This window comes from Dendropsophus ebraccatus, chromosome 1 (genome assembly GCF_027789765.1).
Source record: "Dendropsophus ebraccatus isolate aDenEbr1 chromosome 1, aDenEbr1.pat, whole genome shotgun sequence".
NCBI lineage: Eukaryota > Metazoa > Chordata > Amphibia > Anura > Hylidae > Dendropsophus > Dendropsophus ebraccatus.
In genome coordinates, this window is record NC_091454.1 from 150556657 (window position 1) to 150576454 (window position 19798).

The 19798-nt window shown below is 43.2% G+C and overlaps 1 protein-coding gene across 1 annotated transcript in view; it reads right to left on the bottom strand.

The window, feature by feature from the left end:
* Positions 1-18726, bottom strand: part of MTMR10 (myotubularin related protein 10) — a 57159-nt gene extending 38433 nt beyond the window's left edge. The window contains exons 1-2 of the mRNA XM_069956539.1: positions 18409-18726; positions 18028-18088 (exon numbers count right to left, since the gene is read on the bottom strand). Coding sequence (XP_069812640.1) covers positions 18028-18088; positions 18409-18465 — 118 coding nt within the window. The 5' untranslated portion in view covers positions 18466-18726. The remainder of the gene's footprint in view (positions 1-18027; positions 18089-18408) is intronic.
* Between the last annotated feature and the right edge of the window lie 1072 nt (positions 18727-19798).

Consider the following 19798-nt stretch of genomic DNA (forward strand, 5'->3'; position numbering starts at 1 on the left):
ACCTGACAAGGCATGGGAGGGGGGAGGCTAGTGTAACAGGAGAAGGAGCCGAGAGAAGAGCTTGGTGACGGTGACGACAGTCATTAGGTCTGTGTGAGTTAGGACACTTCCTGGTGGGGGGTGGAGGGGGGGAAAAGACAGGGAAGGGAGGCAGATAGGTGATTGAAGCACATTACAGAGTTATATAACTTTGTAATGTGCTTCAATTACTGGTAAAAAGTTTTTCATGGCACTTGTCCTTTAATGTAATAAAAGTGAGGGGTGACATGGCCCTGTCTGCTGCCACAAGGTAAATCAAGGGATACTGCAGAGGACATAGAACACTGAACACTACAACTTTATAACCATAGTAAACAGAGCAGCTAACACTTAGATTTATTTTCCTTAAAGAATTCAGGATGAGGCCTGCTAACCTCCACTAACCAGTGTTTATCTAGCCAGGCTTCAAGGAAGTATCTTCTTAAAACTCTATGGTTTTAAAGCCGCCGTATTTATGGAGGAAAAAGATACTTTTATTTATATTTGGTTACAAGCTAAACTTGGAGCAAAGCAAATAGACACAACCCATGCAGTAACCACAGATCCACACCCTCTGCCTGAAATAGGCCCAACTCTGGAATACATCTGGACCTTTCAACCAAAGCCTGCTCCAAAAGCCAAGACATTTCTGTCCACATTATATACTTTATAAGTGAACATTTTCAGACCTCAAAGAGACGGATTTTTGACAACAAGCCAAAAAAAAAAATAATTACCAACACACATTTAAAGGATTCCTGACTCTACAATCCCAGCATATTCTACAGCCATAAATACACAAAATCAAGAATAATCCATAACGTGTGACAGCATTACAGCTCGGGTCAAGCAATTCACAGCAGGTCCAAGTATCTGTGCATATAATATTACTGTCTGCCAAAACTACTCATCTGACAAACAAACTACTTGCATTTCAAGGTGGAGGTCAAACAACTTAAGAACACACATCCCTATAGAGATCATTCCACAGGGATCTACTAAGCATCCACCCACCATCAGTCTGAGGGGCTTGTAAGAAACCAAGGAAAACAAACACTGGGGTAGATTTATTACCACCAATGTGCCAGAAGTCTAGCGGATGCAAGGAGTGAAGAATAAACGGTGGCACTTACCGAATTGGGGTTATCCGGGTAACAAAAACTATATTTTAAACAATCCCCCTTTCCAGTACCATTTTTTTTCCTTCTCATTCTTATCTACTATGGACGTCTAAAATCTTCTACTCTGGGTCCACTCTGACCAAGCTCAGCTCCCTCTTCCTCCCTCCCTGTCGTCACAGGAGATGTGATCTCATCTCTGGGGGCCGGCATAGCTGTCTATTGACTTGGTAACCCGACCACAATCAGACACTATCTGCATCATCTCCATGCACCTGTGCTGCTTCTATAGACTTACATGTGTCCCCAAGCCTAGTTTTCTGTAATATGAAAATTTATTGTAATATCTCTGCTTGCTGTCAGTGAATGCAGGCATATGTACCAGTCTTTGTGTCACAGCTTTGTATATCTTAAGTGTTATGGATGTTCTTAGAGTCTGGATGGAACTAGAATGTTTTCATTTATAGTCAGCAAGCAGAGATCTCAACCTACACTACACCCCCACACCCGGTAAACAGATGCCCGTTATGCAGCACATTGCTACATCATGCGCACGTCAGCTCTGCTACATGGTCAGCTAGTATAGAATACATATTGGGGTGATGTGATGCAAAATCACTCCTCTCTTCACGCTGAAGAATGAAAATGTCCATTCTTCGATGAGGAGAGAGGAGCCGCGTGAGCCTCCCATAGATTGTCATGATCACATGGAGGCTGGCAGGATTCTGCCAGTTTTACTTTGTGTGAATAGTGCCTAAGGCCATGTTCCCACTGCGTAAGACACTAGCCGTTCTGTGACTCAGCCGGGATGATCTTCAATAACACCGGCTGTGTCACAGAATGGCCAGTGTCTTACGCAGTGGGGACATGGCCTTAGGCACCTGCAGTACTACAGATGATCTTCACTTCTGATGAATTGGGATGCGGGTGTATCCATGCGCGCCCGCATTCCAATTCGCCGCTGCACACGATGGAGCGTGGGTCCGGAGTCGTACACTCCATTGTGGGAACTGATAGGTTCTCTGCAGCAGTTATTCAATTATTATCAGCTAAGGAAAACTGACATGTCAGTTTTTTGCAACGCCGCTATCTATCCCGGCCAGAATGTATACTATGGGGGCGATTTATCAAACATGATGTAAAGTGAAACTGGCTCAGTTGCCCCTAGCAACCAATCAGATTCCACCGTTTATTTTTCTAAAAGTCTGTGAGGAATGAAAAGTGGAATCTGATTGGTTGCTAGGGGCAACTGAGCCAGTTTCACTTTACACTAGGGATGTCACGATACCAGAATTTTGAGTTCGATACCGATACCAGCTTTCTTATTTCGATACTCAATACCAATTCGATACTAAATAAAGTTTAAAAAAAATAAGTAACAATACAAATATAAGCGATATACTTATTTATGTGATTTTTGATAACTTTGTTACATTTTATAGTTCGGACAATTACGCATGCAATGGATGTTAAACATGTATGTTCCTTTTCTTCCACTTTTTTTTTTTTTTAAAAAAGCAAAAGGGATTATTAGAACCTTTTATTGTGATTTTTTAAATTTTTTAATAACACTTTTTAATTCCCCTCTACCCTGCAGCATAACTCCCTGTGCACAACAGCATACCTCCTTGTGCACTACAACTCCCATCATACCTTCTTATGCACTACAACTCCCATCATACCTTCTTATGGGGATTTGTAGTGAACACGGAGGTATGCTGGGAGTAGTAGTGCATAAGAAGATATGCTGGGAGTTGTAGTGCATAAGAAGATATGCTGGGAGTTGTAGTGCCCAAGGAGGCATGCTGGGAGTTGTAGTGCCCAAGGAGGCATGCTGGGAGTTGTAGTGCCCAAGGAGGCATGCTGGGATGTTGTGTCGGGAGGCTTCTGCTGCACAACTGCAACTCTCAGCATACCTTCTTGTGCACTACAACTCCCAGAATACCCCCTTTGTGCACTACAAATCACCATAAGAAGGTATGCTGGGAGTTGTAGTGGACACTGAGGTATGCTGGGAGTTGTAGTGCACAATAAGGTATGCCGTGATTTGTTGTATCAGGAGGCTGCTAATGCAAAACTGAAACTCCCAGCATACCTCCTTGTGCACTACAACCCCCAGCATACCTCTTTATGCACAAAAAGGTATGCTGGGGGTTGTAGTGCACAAGGAGGTATGCTGCTGGGAGTTGTAGGGCATTAGCAGCCTCCTGACAACAACTCCCAGCATACCTCCTTGTGCACAACAACTCCCCACAAGAAGGTATGCTGCGAGTTGTTGTGTCACTGTACCCGGGGGAAGGGTGGTGGTGGGGGATCGGGCAGGTGCGGGGGACCATGCTGCACGGGCGGCACTCCTGCTGCATATGGAGCGGCTCGGGAAGGGTTAAATGCTGCTGTCAGTTGTGACAGCGGCATTTACCCTGAATAGCCAGCACTAGCGCTCGCTATGTGCCGGCTATTTGAATTTGCCGCCGCCGGGAGCGGAGACCACGTGGGCGGAGGAGGGGACACCAGGGGGCCGGGGGTGGCACACAGAGAACACGTCCGGCGCTCAACTAGCCGCTGCCCGTGTTCTCTGCTCTATACTTTATATTAAGCTGCTCTATTATGCAGCTCTATTATTGGAAATCCTGGTACCGAACCGTTTTTATGCCCGAAATATCGATAGTAGTATCGATATTTCGGTGCATCGTGCATCACTACTTTACACCATGTTTGATAAATCTCCCCCTATGTGTATACACTCCGGTCAGGATTCCCTTAGCTGTAACAGTGTAAGTTCAGTAGTAATCACGGCCGTTGTTGAAAATCAGCAACAACGGCTGTGATTACTACTGAACTTACGTTGTGTGAACATAGCCTAATGCTGTAAAAGGTCACTTTACAGTATACCCTATGTATTACAGACAAAACAAAGTCTCAGCTTAGTTTTAGACCTAGTGATAAGAATAAAAGCTGCAGGATTATTTTACAATATTGAAAATTCTTAAAAAATATGTTTAACAAAAAAAAAATAGGTCAATTTCTGATAATACTGGAAACTGGCAAGTGGTTTGCAAAGGCATCAGGCTCACTAAGGTATCGCTGACAGTTTATCTTCACACATTCTAGCTTATCACAGCGGAACAAGTGATTACCACCACAGCACGTTGAGCACAGACAAACTAATGTCCAATTCAAGAGCCCACAAAACCCTTCAAGACCATGTGATAATCGGCAGCATACATGCGCCACGTGCCAAATTCCTCTAAAGGTTTATCAGATGAACATTAACAAAGAGCTAATAGCATCATGTCAATATACAGAAGTGCATGTGTACACACTGACAAGACCAATGGTAGAGATCAGCGTTTCCCAACTTTGGGGCTCTCCACCTGTTGCAAAACCATGGCTCGTAGAATGGCCAGACAGCCAAAGGCTGTATACATACCACATATCACAAGGTTTGCCAGTCTCGCTTGGGCAGAGTGGGGGTGCCAGCTGTGCACTGCATATGCAATGTGGAAAGGTTCATAAAACAAAACCCTGCCCACCAACCAGCAGCTGTCAGCAGACATACACTATGGGGGAAATGGCGCATACTCTATGATTAGAAGCAACATTTCCACCATTGTTCACCAGATAATAATAATAATAATATACTAAGTGTCTTCGGATCTGGCAGATCTGTATAGAAAATATTTCCACCTGTCACCCTTTACCTACTAGATAATTTATGTTAGTGCAGCCCTTATAACAATGCTCTGTGTCCCTTACGTCAATCATGGTTCTCAGGAGACATATGGCAACATATAGTACTTCACAGATATCACAGCTAGTGAAGGTAGATTACAGCATCTAGACTACAACCCCTGACCGCCTCACCCGTATTACACGTGTGTGAACCTGGCTTAAAGCTGGTCCCACACTTCAGATGATGGTTGTATAAACTAGCAGATCTCATTAGTCTCATCTGCCGTCAGGAGAAATCCACCATCCAGAGCACTTGCGATGCAGGTTTCCAAGCCAAGAAATGTTGTGGGTAATGTTTGGGGTTTGGCCTTTCTGCACGTACAAGCACACTAATAAATCATATCCACTTAGAGTCTATTACCCAAGGAGATTAGCAGCTGCCAGCGAAGAACCTTACAGGATGCCAAATATAGCTCTCACAACCTGCTCCTTATAGCAATAGGAAAGCCCCTTCCTTTACACCTATAGTCTTATGCTCTACAATGCCATGATGAAAAATACTGCAGATTTTAGTTTTTTTAGCTGGAGATTGCATAGATCTGCTACAAGTGCCAATGTACTGGAATAATGAACGTGAGCTTAACCCTTAGTGTGATCTGGATCTGTAAAATAAGAAGACACATGCTAACGTTTATTTTCAGCCCTCATCCTATCCAGGAATGGACAGAAAAATCCAACAACTCAACAAACTTCTATAGCCAACCTCAACTGTACTGTGGCCTGGCAGCCATATTGCCTCATTATTTTTGGGTCGTGGAACCAATTGTCTGCATATCAGTGATTTCTTATGGGAAAATTTGCTGTGGTTTAAGAGTGGATTTGGATTACAACAAGCATGGTGCTGGAACGAATTATGCTCGTAATCCAAGGCACCACTGTAGTATTATTATTATATTAGCCTAGCTTTGGACCTTACCACTGGTGTCAAATATTTTCTGACAAGATGGCTGCTGTCAACTGTATGACCAAGTATGTGTCCAATATAAAAGGGCCTTTAGTCCTTTAGTGATGGTGTTGCCAAGTGTGCTACAGTACCTGCATCTCTCAAAGCCAAATGTTAAATCATGGAAAGGAAAGTTTGGATAACATGAGTTGATGAATAAAAGCAACAAAAAGAAAAATGTTTTACTGAACATTCTTGCAAATATTCTCATGATTCCAATGCCTCGGGCTGATGTACTTTTAGCCACCTTCAGCTATAAATTCATCCACTAGCCAGAAATGCAAATCAAGCTATAGCACCCACACAACATTTCTATCATTGCAGCCGCTTCTGTAAGCAAAGTTCTGGAGTAACAAAGGGTCACCCACTGGTTTAATAGGTGAACTCTCAGACAGTGAATTTACAAAACAAAAAAAATAAATAAAATAAAATAAAAAAACATGTTAAAAACACACACAAAAAAGCATGATCCCAGTCTAAGGACCCTATTAAACCAAACAATTATGGGCCGTACTTGACCAATTACCGACCACCGCCCTCTTCAATGGGCCACCATGGCAATCCTTAGATCTTAATTAGGGATGGTCCGAACAGAGTTCGGTTCGGGTTCGTACGAACCCGAACTCTCGGTAATGATTCCCGCTGTCTGCTCGCTTTGTGGAGAGGGTGGATATAGCGGGAGGACCGCCTGGAAAACTGGGATACAGCCATAGCCATAGGCTGTATCCCAGTTTTCCAGGCGGTCCTCCAGCTGTATCCACCCGCTCCACGGAGCTGGCAGACAGTGGGAATCTGAAGCAGAGCGTTCAGATTCATACGGACCCGAACCTCAGCAGTTTCGGACCATCCCTAATCTTAATCTCCTATTACACAGTGCAATCAGTGGGAGCAAGCAAGTGCCAACCTGTCAGGTCAGCACTTGCTTGCTCATTGTTTTCCGCTTGCTGCCAGTGGGTAAGGATAGGGAGCCCATAGCGGCGATCTGCTGCTGCCGCCGCTCCTTTTGTGATTGCTATCCCCACTTTTTTTTCTCTCAACATGTAGAAAGACAATGATCGTTGCCTTTAATTAAACAAAGTGATTATAGGCCAACTACAGACGATAATCGCTTGAGGATTGTCCGGGCAGCCCCTCCCGCTGTCTAAGTGTGTAATAGCACAGATAGTGAGCGTGGAACGAGGAAAACGCAAGCTGTGATCTGACAGGTCGGCGCATACTTGCATATTACATGGCTGATCCTCGTTCATGTAATACAGCTGTAAGAGTCCAAAAAGATAATTTATGATCAGCTACAACATTAAAAGCTTGTGTCTGATATTGTGTCCCCCTCAGCTGCCAAAACAAATCTGAAGATGTCCTCTTGTATCTGGCTCCTAAAAGTAAATCCTATAAGTTCTGTAAGCTGTACAGTAGGACTTCCATGGATCAGAGCATTACAGAGAAACTCTAGCCCAAATAAAAAACCTGAAATGTAATGATCATGAAAGGGTAGTCCGAGGTCAGGGTGTATATACTTATCACATGCAGGCAGAAGCACGTCCTTAAGCAATGTCAAATCATGCAGCTATTGGACATCACGTAAGAGTAGCTTCCACCGTCTTCTGCAACGTGGACAACCCCTTTAAACAGCTTAGGGTGCCCTGACTACACAACCTTTTTTTACAGTTCTTAATACACACTCCTATGCTCAAGATATGTGGGTTTATAGGTTGTCTCACAACTTCAGTTAACAGTCACTTTAAAGCGACTCTGTACCCACAATCTGACCCCCCCAAACCGCTTGTACCTTCGGATAGCTGCTCCTAATCCAAGATCTGTCCTGGGGTCCGTTCGGCAGGTTATGCAGTTATTGTCCTAAAAAACAACTTTTAAACTTGCAGCCCTGTGTCAAATTGGCATGGCCTAGAGTACTCATGTCCTAGGATTGTGACACACCACCACCACGCTGCGAGTTTGCTGCTAAATCCGCTGCGAATACTGGTAGTGTGAAGTTCTATGGGGTTACAAATCCGCAGCAGAATTTTCATTCTACATGGATTCGCAGCGGATTTCGCTGCAAACTCGCAGCGTGAAATCTGCTGCGAATCCGATAAGTGTGAAGCTACACTAAAATGTGGGTAAATGCTTTAATTCTGTGGTGCAGAAATGAGAATTAGAAGAAGGGCTCAATGCTGGAAGCTGACAATCACACAGGGAAAGGGATGGGAGGGGGAGTGAGGAGGTTGTACAGCCCCAGCACTAACTTTGGAAATAAAAAAGCTATAAAAAGGTGTGTAGTCAGGGAACCCATCTAATTTTTTGGGTTGGCTACAGATCCTCTTCTGCGGATCCGCAGCAGATTTAACTAAATGAAAGAAGACAGCATCAAAGCCGCACTTACAAATCTGCTGCGGATTTTCTGCTGCGATACGGTAGGTGTGAAGGCACCCTAATACCAGATTCTTTCATTTGCTTGTTTATGCTTTATGTTTATGGCTATGAATGCAGCAGTCCCTCAGCTTGTAATATGTCAGCATACAATGGTCTTTTCTGGGCCACTGTAACTTAAAACCACATTTAATACATAATAGGACAGAAACTGCTGTTCTGCAGCATCTGTGAATTGCTGGCAGATCCAACCAATCAGCATGTGCATTTCAATGGTAATACCCCCCCCCCGCCCGACTCCTGACGTACATGCACAGATTGGCCATCTAGTAGCAACTCACCGCATTAACAGCATGAGTCACTGATAAAAATCGACTGCATTCTTACACTGTCTAGTCTGCACCAGGTTCCCCTCAGCTGTGTGTGCAGTACAGGGCCTGAAGATGCTCCTATCCTCAACACAGAAATCAATTCACAGCTTCCTGCAGCTATTTCGGATATGTAACCTAAGATGCCATAAGATAAGAACTTGCTCTGTCTATATAAATCATCCTCATTTTTTTGACATGTTAAGTTGCCCCCGAAGAAATTATTATTTTACATACAGTTTTAGTCAACAGTCTTCCAGTGTTTTCAACAATGGTTGAAGTATACATTTAAGGGGTACCCCGGAGGAAAAAATGCTTTTAAATCAACTGGTGTCAGAAAGAGATTATATAATGAAGACAACAGGGCACTACTACTCAAATCAAATCAAAAAATGTAATTTTCGGGGTGCTCAACCCAAAAATGACATAACAAAAGCAACTGTGTTCGAAAAAAAGAGAAAAGTATGTCATACAAATATGGGTGGCACATCCCAAATAATAAATAACCGTATCTCTCACAATTAAATAGAATAATTCTTTATTAATGTATCAAGAACTACAAGTGCAAAACAAACATCTAAAAACATTTAAAAACAGAGAAAGATTCTATTGGACTGGGCAAGGTAGCCACAGTACCACAATATCCCGACCTGGTATAAGTATAGACCCCCTCCTATGAAAAAGCAAATAATATATGAAAGCAAAACAATAACCAATAAAACCAAATGTGTATGGAATGTGGCTATGGCTGTAACTCAACCTATGTCTGAGATGGACAAGAAGACCAAAGAGTATCTCAAGGAAAATGGAGAAAATACATGGTAGAGCATAGGAACAGATATCACCATAGGAAGGAGACCAAGTCGGGAACTGACAACCCCACGCGTTCCGTCTCTGTGCCGAGACTTTCTCAAGGGTACTGTTACAAGATAGTGTGAAGTATAAATAGCACTTGCAATTAACACAAATTAGTTTCCATACCTAAATCAAACTGCCCATATTCCTCCCCACATGGATCACGGTCTGCAACCCCGGCATCGAATCTTTCTCTGTTTTTAAATGTTTGTTTTGCACTTGTAGTTCTTGATACATTAATAAAGAATTATTCTATTTAATTGTGAGAGATACGGTTATTTATTATTTGGGATGTGCCACCCATATTTGTATGACATACTTTTCTCTTTTTTTCGAACACAGAAAGAGATTATATATATATATATATATATATATATATATATATATATATATATATTATATATAGTAGACTACTTATATTTTTTTTTTTTAAAAAACAAAGTCTTCCAGTACTTTTCAGCTGCTTTATGTCTTGGGAAGTAGGATTTGATACTGCTCTCGGCACTTCTCGACAGGGGCAGAGGTGGCAGCAGGGAGCACTGTGTCAGCCAGGAAAGAAACCACCACTTCCTGCAGGACATACAGCAACCGATAAGTACTGCAACCGATAAGTACTGCAAGAGTTTAGTAGTTGTTTTTTTTTCTTTTGTAAATAGCAGTCATATATAAAAATGTATAACTTTCTGGCACCGTTTGAATATGATTTTTTACTTCGAAAGTACCACTTTAATGTTGCAAATTGAGGGATCGTAGAAAGTGTCTTATTATAAATTACTGCCATACTTGGGTAAAGCAGAACTTCTACAAGAAAGCAGCTCAGTAGAGCAGTGAATGTCAGCTGGGACCTGACATAGAATTATGCTATTCTTTTCATTCTGTACACTTAGAAGTACATGAACACGATGAAATGCGACTAAAGAGAGGAACCTGAACCTACCATGGAAGTGATGGGGCTTGGGGTTGCTTGTAGATAGAAATATATAATACCAATATGCTTCTGACTCTTTGGGGGTTGTTGTGGGCCAGACATGACGCCACTGCACGTGGGTCCACTATCAAGAAGCAAGGTTATTGTGTACCTATCATTTCAGTTTATACTTACTTATTTTTAAACCTGGTTTTATAAGGATTAGGGCTTCAGAGTGGTAAAATTGTGATTTTAGAACATATGTACCAATTCTCTTGCTGTCATTTTTTTATACCACCTGGCCTGACCAGGTTGTATAAAATTTACAGCAAGTGAAGTAGTACATTTGCATTAATGCCCTCACTGTTATAGAGCTTCTGTGTTTCCCTCCATAGGGCACAGCTTTTTCTCTATTCACTACATTTCAGGAATGGTACTAGGGCTTGGCTGTTTGCCAGTACTATACATGCAGTTTCTTCCTCTCCCTAACCAATTACAGAACAGAAAAACACATCACATACTCCTCTCTGCTATGCCACGATATGGTCATGGGGAAAGTGAACTCAGTGGCTTATGATTTATACAGTACACTTCTAAAGATGGCGCGTGGAGGGAGAAGGGGCTATCAATGCACAAGGTTTGCACAGTGTTATGGAGCAGAAATCAAATTAACAGAATAATCTGAACAGGCTACACTGTGCTGGGCTGACAATTTATACAGTACAATAGATGGCATTTGGAGAAGAAGGGATTATTGATCTACTGGGTTTCCAATGTGCTATATGAGCAGAAGTGATAAAAAGACAGCTACAACAAAGTAGGCTATGGGGTTACAATAAGCCCTGATGCTACAGAGACGAGGGGGAAACCTTTACATTGTATGATGTACTCTTGGCACACAGTCTTCCTCCAGATCACTCACTCTGACTCCCCCTCCTCCTGCACATGGCACGGCCCACTACAACTTCCTGAAATCAATACTGCTCTGTCTCTTAAAAGACAGATTTTCCCTGACAACAAGGAGTGGACAACAGATTGAAGAGAAGGGAGGGAGGTTTTAAAAAAAAAAAAAAATCCAAAATGTTAGTTATTGTTTGAAACAGCAGTGACTATACATATCTGATACCATAAAACACTATGTACATGATAAAGGTCACAAGTGAAGCCACTTATGATCTGCACAGAGAGCACACGAAAACAGAGAAAGATGTGTTTTGTTTTTCAAGCTATTATTCTCATTTATGGCCCTTCGTTCAGGGATGAAAACATGTTTTTATATGGTACTTAAAGGGTATGGTCACACAGCAAAAATAGTGGAAAAATATGCTGTGCAGTACATGACAAAAGTTCCAAGGTTTTCCTCTGATCTCTAGCACATATTTTACTAGCCTTCTAAACTGCATTTAGAAGTAATCACCCATGTTAATCTAGCTATATACAGCTATGTTTAAAATTTTGTTAATCTATTCAAAAAAAGTTTATTGCTTAAAATTTATGAAAATTCATTACTAGGATGTGTGTTCTCTTCATATCTCAGGCTCTTCTCTTTTTTTGGCCAGGAATACCCATAGCACAAAATGATATTGGCCTTAGGGTTTACAATATAGTATTGGTATTTAGGTGCCATTCCACTATCCATATCCAAATACAAAAAAATGCTACAAATGTATTACTACTGTATTAAAAACAATACAAACATACAAAAAAGATGCAAATGTTCACAACACTATCCTGCTTAAGAAGGTTGATCAATCTCTCCTTTCTTGTATATGCCATTCCAAACCACATAGGAGACACAAAACTGCAACTAAACCCTGACCTGAGAATGATCTTTATTATTGTCTGCCATCTATATCACATATTACACAAAGTCTACATCTATTGACAGGCCTCTTGCAATTGGTAATATATTTAGGTATTAAATGTAATCCAGAAACATAGGCTATAGCTATATAGGAGCAGCTCATGCAGCAGAGGCATGACATCATCAGGATATTAACCATTCCAGGCACACACTCCCCTTATGCAGAGTCCTAGAATGCACAGACTCGCCATCCATTCAGCATGCTTGCATCCTGCCCTGGTAACCACCATGGGAGCTAGTGTTGCCTGGCAATCCAATGTCATGAGAAACGTTAAGCTATTTAGCTTGAGTCAAGCCGCCACCAAGAGAGAAGGCAGACAATGCAAAGTGGCATCTGATTTCTAAGCACCGAGGGGCACATTTAATAAGACTGGCGTTTCACATGCCAAATCATTGGCATCAATTGTGCCAAATGTATTATAGGGTGCAATCCACTTAATGAAGTCAGAAAATGAAGTGAACATCTGCTGCAAGCAGGAATAGATTTATAGATTAGCATATGTAGGCCTTGTTTTATCCACATGACTGTTTCTACATTGCCAAAGGTCAAAACCATGCCCACCAATAACATTCCTGGTAGCATCATGCAGCTACTGGGGAGGAAATAATGGGGGGGTAACCATAAACGAAACGCATTCCGAACGCAAATGTGGAAACAGATTTAGGAGTCTCAAGCAGTGCCCCAGCAAAGTGCCCTCTAGGTCTTCACCCTTTATTCTGCTCCAGGAGCCATAAGCTGGACTTCTGTGGCTACAGGACACCAGGTCGCTCCACAAGCATAGTCCCAGTGCGGATAGTAGTTGTTTCCAAGAAGCAGACAGTGCCAATGCATGGCACAAATGTGAGAACAGGCCAAACGTTCGTAGTCAACAAGTTGGGTCATCAACGAGAAGATCAGCACAGAACCAGGGAGGAGACGAGACAAGCAGCATAGTACAAAATGTGCAGAATCAGGGCAGGTGGCTTTTGATGCAGGTCAGACAGTCCAAGTGGGCAACAGGAGAGACAAGCAGAACAAAAGTGGTTAGACAGGCAACCTGCATGGGTCAGGATACACGGAATAGAAGACACAGGAAAACACCTTCGCTCAGGAACATAAGACTCAGGTGCAGGTGGATCAGGATTGGTGGTGCTAGAAACAGGTGGCGACACACTGGTCTGTCACATCCCAGGAAGCAGAGGTGGCATTGCCAGAAACAAGCAGCAGAGACTGGGAGAAGCTGGGATGCCGGTGGACAAGGGACAAGTGAGAAGTGCAGCAAAGAAGTAGGCAATTTATGGCGTTATGTGGATTTCTTCTTTCAGGGCGCGTTCACACTATAGAATCCACGCAGATAACCTCTGGCGGATTACGTGCACGCTCTAGCCGTCCCATAGGATCCATTCTATGTTCAGACAGATTCCGCCATCCACCCAAAGAATTGACATGTCAATTCTTTTTTGAGCAGACAGTGGAATAAAGCCTGTGAAACAGGCAAATCTTCAAACGGGAGCAAAATCCGGCAGTGGTTATCCACGCGGATTCCGTAGTGTGAACGTGTCCTCAAGGTATCACAGAGAAATGTGCACCATTACTGTATTGCAAAATCCGACCATTGAAGGCCTTGCAGATATGTATTCATACACAGATGCGATATGCCACAGGGACCCCACAATCTAGGATTCTCCATCACCTGAACATTTGCCATACTAATTCTGATCGGTCCACTTTAAGGGAATTTATACTTAATAGCAAAAGGATAAATTATACTTACAGTGAATTTTATTTTAGCCAGAAATGCTGTTAAATAAACCAAGTTTTATAACTACTCTATTAACCTGAGGCTTTCAATAGATGGTATAACACACAATGAATCCCTTTTTTACTTACTGGTTTAGCACTTGATCTGCTATATGCAGCTTAGTTTTATGAGTTGTTATTCTCTGCTACTGAGCAGCCATGTCTGTCAGTGTGGGGCAGTCATGGAAAGAATACAATGTTACGTTCATTCTGGAGTAAGAGTAACTGTCTAGTGTAATTAGGACTATACAAAGTGTAGCGTGTCAGCTATGACGGATACATACAGGGACAATGCTATAAGGCTCTGTTTACACTAGCATATAGTAGAAGCCGCAATTGTGTTGGATAGTGCTTAAAAAAAGCATACCTGTTACTACGAGCTGCCGCATGCTCCCCACAGTTCAGCGTGGAGAGCAAAAGTCCCATGCCTGGCAGCACATTCTGATTGGTACAGTTTAGAGGTGTGTTCACACATACAAAATCTGCAGCACAATTTTTCTTGTGTTCAGTTATTTAGTTAAATATCTGGGCCATTAAATCTGCTGCGGATCCTTTGCGTGTGAATGCACCCTAAAGGGGTTATCTCATCTCTAAAAAAAAATCAAGTAAGCAGCCCAAATGTCACAAAATGACATACAAACCTGCAATCACCTGTCTGATCCAGTGCAGAAGCCCTGGTGGGTGCCCCTTACTGTGCTCACTAGTGGCCGACATTTGACTGCTGCAACTTATCAGTTACCTCAGTGGTCGCTTGCCATACTACTGGCATTATAGCTTCCACTGCTGAGTAGGAATAAGAACAAACTATTAACTTTTAAAGGGTACCTGTCATGATGTTCTCTTCCCGGGTCCTCTTTAAAGTGATATTGTTATACCCACCCACTCACTAAATTTAATCGTTGGACAGTGTCACCCAGGCGGGGCTTCATTGCAGTTGGGCCCCATCTCACTGCTGGAGACAGCAACAGACATGTAGCCCCGCCTAGGTGACATTGCTAACCAATAGAATGAAGCAGTGTTAGAGCAGAAAGAAGACAAGTTATACAGGTATACACTGAATGTGCAAAAGGGGGGAGGGGTGACAGTATCACTTTAAGGGCCTTATTACACAGAACAATTATCGTTAGATCGTTCAGGTTTGAACGATAATAGTGTAATAGCAGACAACGATTAAACAACCAACGAGACCTATTTTTATCGTTGATCGGGCGCATGGAATAAGACGTCGTTCAGTCGCTCGCAATAGCGACGACAAGACGACCACAAGAAAAATTATAAGTAACGATCATCGTTCTGTTTAATTCCGCAAACGATTTCAGAGATCCTGACAATTCTGGCGATCAACTTAACTCCAAAGTATATCAAGATAGTATCCAGTAGTCCCTTCATTTATCATGTTGTTCATATTGTATCACTTCATCCGAGACTCATGTAATATAACTATAGGAAAAGAATACAGGAAAACAGCCCTTCATCAGCAATTAGCAGAGCTGCCCAGGTTATGAGCTAATGGCTGGGCTTTCCAACCCCATGGACACACCCAGACTGCACTGCAAGGTGTATGGTGCTGGGCTTGACGTGACTGTGTCACATGACTTCAAACTCACACCCTACAGTAACTTTGTATTGTGATAAAGTTGTGGCAGGTGTGACGGTTACATCCAGTGACAAACTCTCCAGCTCGGAGCATGGCCACACCAGCATGCCATGTACCGCTGCCAGGTGACTCCATAGCTGAAACAGATCGCTCATCTCTCCTGATGTCTTCACCAGCAATGAATAGGATGGTTTATGCAGCCATGGTATAAGCATCTCCATTCACGGTAGTTGTTGGCATAAATGTAGCTGGTACTGAATAGATTTTTTGCAAATCACTTTTTACAGTAGTTAATAAAACTTCATATTCATTAGCAAGACTCTCTCTGGAAGCTCTAAAGTCATGGCCGATGTATAATATTAAGAAGGCAGGGCAGTATACTGTACACACAGAGTGGTAAGTGGCCCTATGCACATACACTGGGCACACATTTACTATTACACCCTACAAATTTTACCCTGAAGATAAAAGGTGCTGCATCATATGAGCTGTCACATGTCACAACACAATCTGTAATGCCCAATACAATATATATCCCAGCGTCCTTGGCTTCCTTTGTAGGGTAACATTTCTGTATTATGACCACATTTCCCTGCCCAACCATGTATCTGATGACCTGAATTGCTGCATGTTTGTATTAAATGTTTAAAGTGTCACTGTCATTAAAACTTTTAAGATCTAAATCAACAGTAGATGTCATATAGAGCAAGTTTGTGATATACATTTTTTTTTAAATTTATCATAGGAAACACAGCACTTCCTGTGTTTAGGGTGCGTTCACACATACAGGATCCACAGCAGATTTGATGCTGCAGATGTTAACTTAAAGGGAACCTGTCACCCCCCGTGCCGGGGTGACAGGCTCCCGACCCCAGCTACAGCCCCCTATACTCACCTGATCCCGCCGGGTCCCGCATCTGGATCCAGTCGGGTCACGGAGATCTCAGCCGCTGCAGCCCGGCGCGCGCTGAGAGATGAGTTCAACGCTCATAGAGAATGACGGAGCGCTGGACTCTCCTGTCATTCTCTATGAGCGTTGGACTCATCTCTGCCGGGCTGCAGCGGCTGAGATCTCCGTGACCCGACCAGATCCAGAAGCGGGACCCGGCGGGATCAGGTGAGTATAGGGTGCTGTAGCGGGGGGTCGGAAGCCTTTAATTAAATAACTGAACACAGAATAAAATCTGGGCCATCAAATCTGCTGCGGATCCTGTACATGTGAACGCATCCTTAGATTTTGTTGTTGTTGTTTTTTTCCATGAGACTGAACCTGGATTTCAGATAAGTATAGCTTTGTTTTATAGCATGAGAACTAAAAATAAATAAATAAAATAATGAATTTAAATTGCAAACTGGCTTCCTATCACATCTACTGTTGACTTAGATTTTGAAAATTATAACGCAACTTTAAGGTGAGAAAACCCTTTAAAGGGAACCTGTCTGCTGCAATTCACGTTCCAAACTGATGACGCTGTAAGGCTATATGCCCACTAAGGAATCCTTGTGGATAACTTGCCGCAGATTCCGCCACTCTCCCACGCACCATAGACTCCATTCTATGGTTGGGCAGATTCTACCATCTGCCAAATGAACTGACATGTGATTCTTTGGGTGGACAGCGGCATAGAATGGAGGCTATGGCTCGGGCAGAGAGTCAAGTGGGAGCGAGCAGCGGAACCTGTGTAAGTTATCCGCAAGTCCTCAGTGTGCATATACCCTTAGCTGTTAGAACAAGGAGACATGGTACACTTTATACATCAGTCTGTGCTTCCATAAGATGCTTCTATTCTCTGGGGCAAACAGTTGAAGAGGCTTTTCCCAGTTCCCTGAAGTGCCTCCTTGCTCCCCCTCACATCCCTCATCCTACCTGATTGACAGTCAGCTGGAAGCTAAGCCATATACCAACCTGCACACTTCAGATGCACAGCGCAGGAATGAGATCTGTCAATCAAGCAGGGATGGAGATGGGAGGGGGAGCAAGGAGACACTCCAGCTTGCCGCAATTGAGAAGTATGGGAAATCCTCTGTGCCACTTTGCACCAGAAAACACAAGGATTTTTCTACTTTCTTGAAGCACAGATAGATATTTACCTTGCTTCTTCCTGAACAAACAGTATCTGCAGACCCGATCATAAATTGAAGACAGATTTACTTTAAACAGCTTTAAAATGTGATCTGAATGGGAGCCGGTCCCATTTTTGGAGAATGGGCCTCCTGAACATCTGTGCGAGCAGCGTCACAGCACCGGAGAGCCCCTTTAACTCTGTATGCGCTGAAGGCAATGAACATACCCAGTGATCTTACAGTAACAACTCCCAGGCTCCAGCTGTGTTGGCCATCCTGACTATTTAGAATAAAATGTGGAAACCTTCTGAGCCTGTCCGCCCATGCTGAAATCCAACATTACACTTGACACAGTGGGAGGCAGAGGACCAGGCGTGGCACCCCCCCAGCATGCCCACCCCGTGCCCCTCTTACCTGGCAGCAGCACGGCCTTCAGCTTCTTGATCTTGGTCTCTGGGCTGAGTTTGTCTTCATGCTGGAAAATATGGGATAAGTATATGAGCAGCATATGGACAAGGGAAGACATCTGCAGCACATGTGCAATGCATATACCAATATAGAGCAGAGGGCGGCAACTGTGGCACTACAACTCCCAGCAAGACCTGCTGGGAGTTGTATCCCACACAGCTGGAGTGCACAGACCCGGATTTTCTATGAAGTCATTGGGCAGTGACACCTGACTGGCAGTGGGGTCCCCCAGGCCTCCCCCATTAGTCAGGAAGACCCCAATAGTGAGAGATAGTACCATGCCTAGTACTTCCTATAGTATATAGTGTATATACCCCAAGCACATACCTGCGGGGGCAGCAGATAAGACCTGAACGTAGGCTTCGGCTGCTTCATGGAGAACATTGTGGCTGTGCACACAAGTGTCCCGGAGGAAGGTGCCCGGTGCCGCCCGCAGCTGTGTCCGGTGTTCGGTGCTGCCCTGCTAATCCCTGCCGCCGGGGCTGCTCTTATCCTCCCCGGACCTGTGCAGCCTGCTCCATGCCGGGAATCTGCTGGCTTTTGTTGTCTCTCAGGGCAGACATTTCCCTCTCCCTCAGTGTGTCTCACTCCCACACGCACTTTGGATTTGCATTCTCTCTGATTTCCTGTGAGTCTGTCCCTTTCTTTTCACAGTCTGTGCACATGTGCAGAAAACCCATTCAGGGGCGCAGCTCCGGCGCTCTGCACTGCCATCTAGTGGTAATGTCGTCTACTGCACGTGTATTCTGCTTTATTCTCTCACGTTCCTCTGTATTGTATGGAGTGAAATATTGAGTTATCCCTAATAATCTTATTAATTTATAAAACAATAATAAAGAGGAAGGAATGATTTCTGGAGAATGGGACTGATTTTTTTTAAAAATTATTATTATTAATATAGAAAAGTAATAATTATTACTATTATTCTAAAGCAACATTAATTCCAGGGTGTGATTATGTAAAAAATTTTTTTTATATATATATATATATATATATATATATATATATATATCTATCTATCTATCTATCTATCTAGCTATCTATCTATCTATCTATCTATAACAAGAATCTCCACGGCACTCCAAAGTAGTCAAAAATGTGATTTATTCCATAGTGAAACAGCACAGCAAAGTGTCAGATAGCGACGTTTCAACGACCTCCGTCGTCTTTTTCAAGCGTCGGAGGTCGTTGAAACGTCGCTATCTGACACTTTGCTGTGCTGTTTCACTATGGAATAAATCACATTTTTGACTACTTTGGAGTGCCGTGGAGATTCTTGTTATATACCAAGCCAAGTCGTGGTCTCGACTATCCGCTGGCACCCAACACACCGTGGAAAAGGTGGTGCCGCTCCAAGATTCAATATATCTATCTATCTATCTATCTATCTATCTATCTATCTATCTATCTATATATGACATAAGCAAGTACAGTGAAAGGGTGGGTTCAGACTGGGAAATTCCCCTGGAAAATGTCAGCGGAATTCCGTCAGCTGTCTGCCCACACATCTGGGCGCCTTTCCGCCGGCCCCATAGACACCATTTTATGGGCCGGAGTATTCCGCTATACGCTGAAACAAGTGTCATGTCAGAATGGTGTCTATGGGGCCGTCGGAAAAGCGCGTGCCCGTGCGGGCGGACAGCTGACGGAATTCCGCGGACATTTTCCGCGAGAATTCCTCAGTCTGAACCCACCCAAAGGGCGGGTTCACACTACG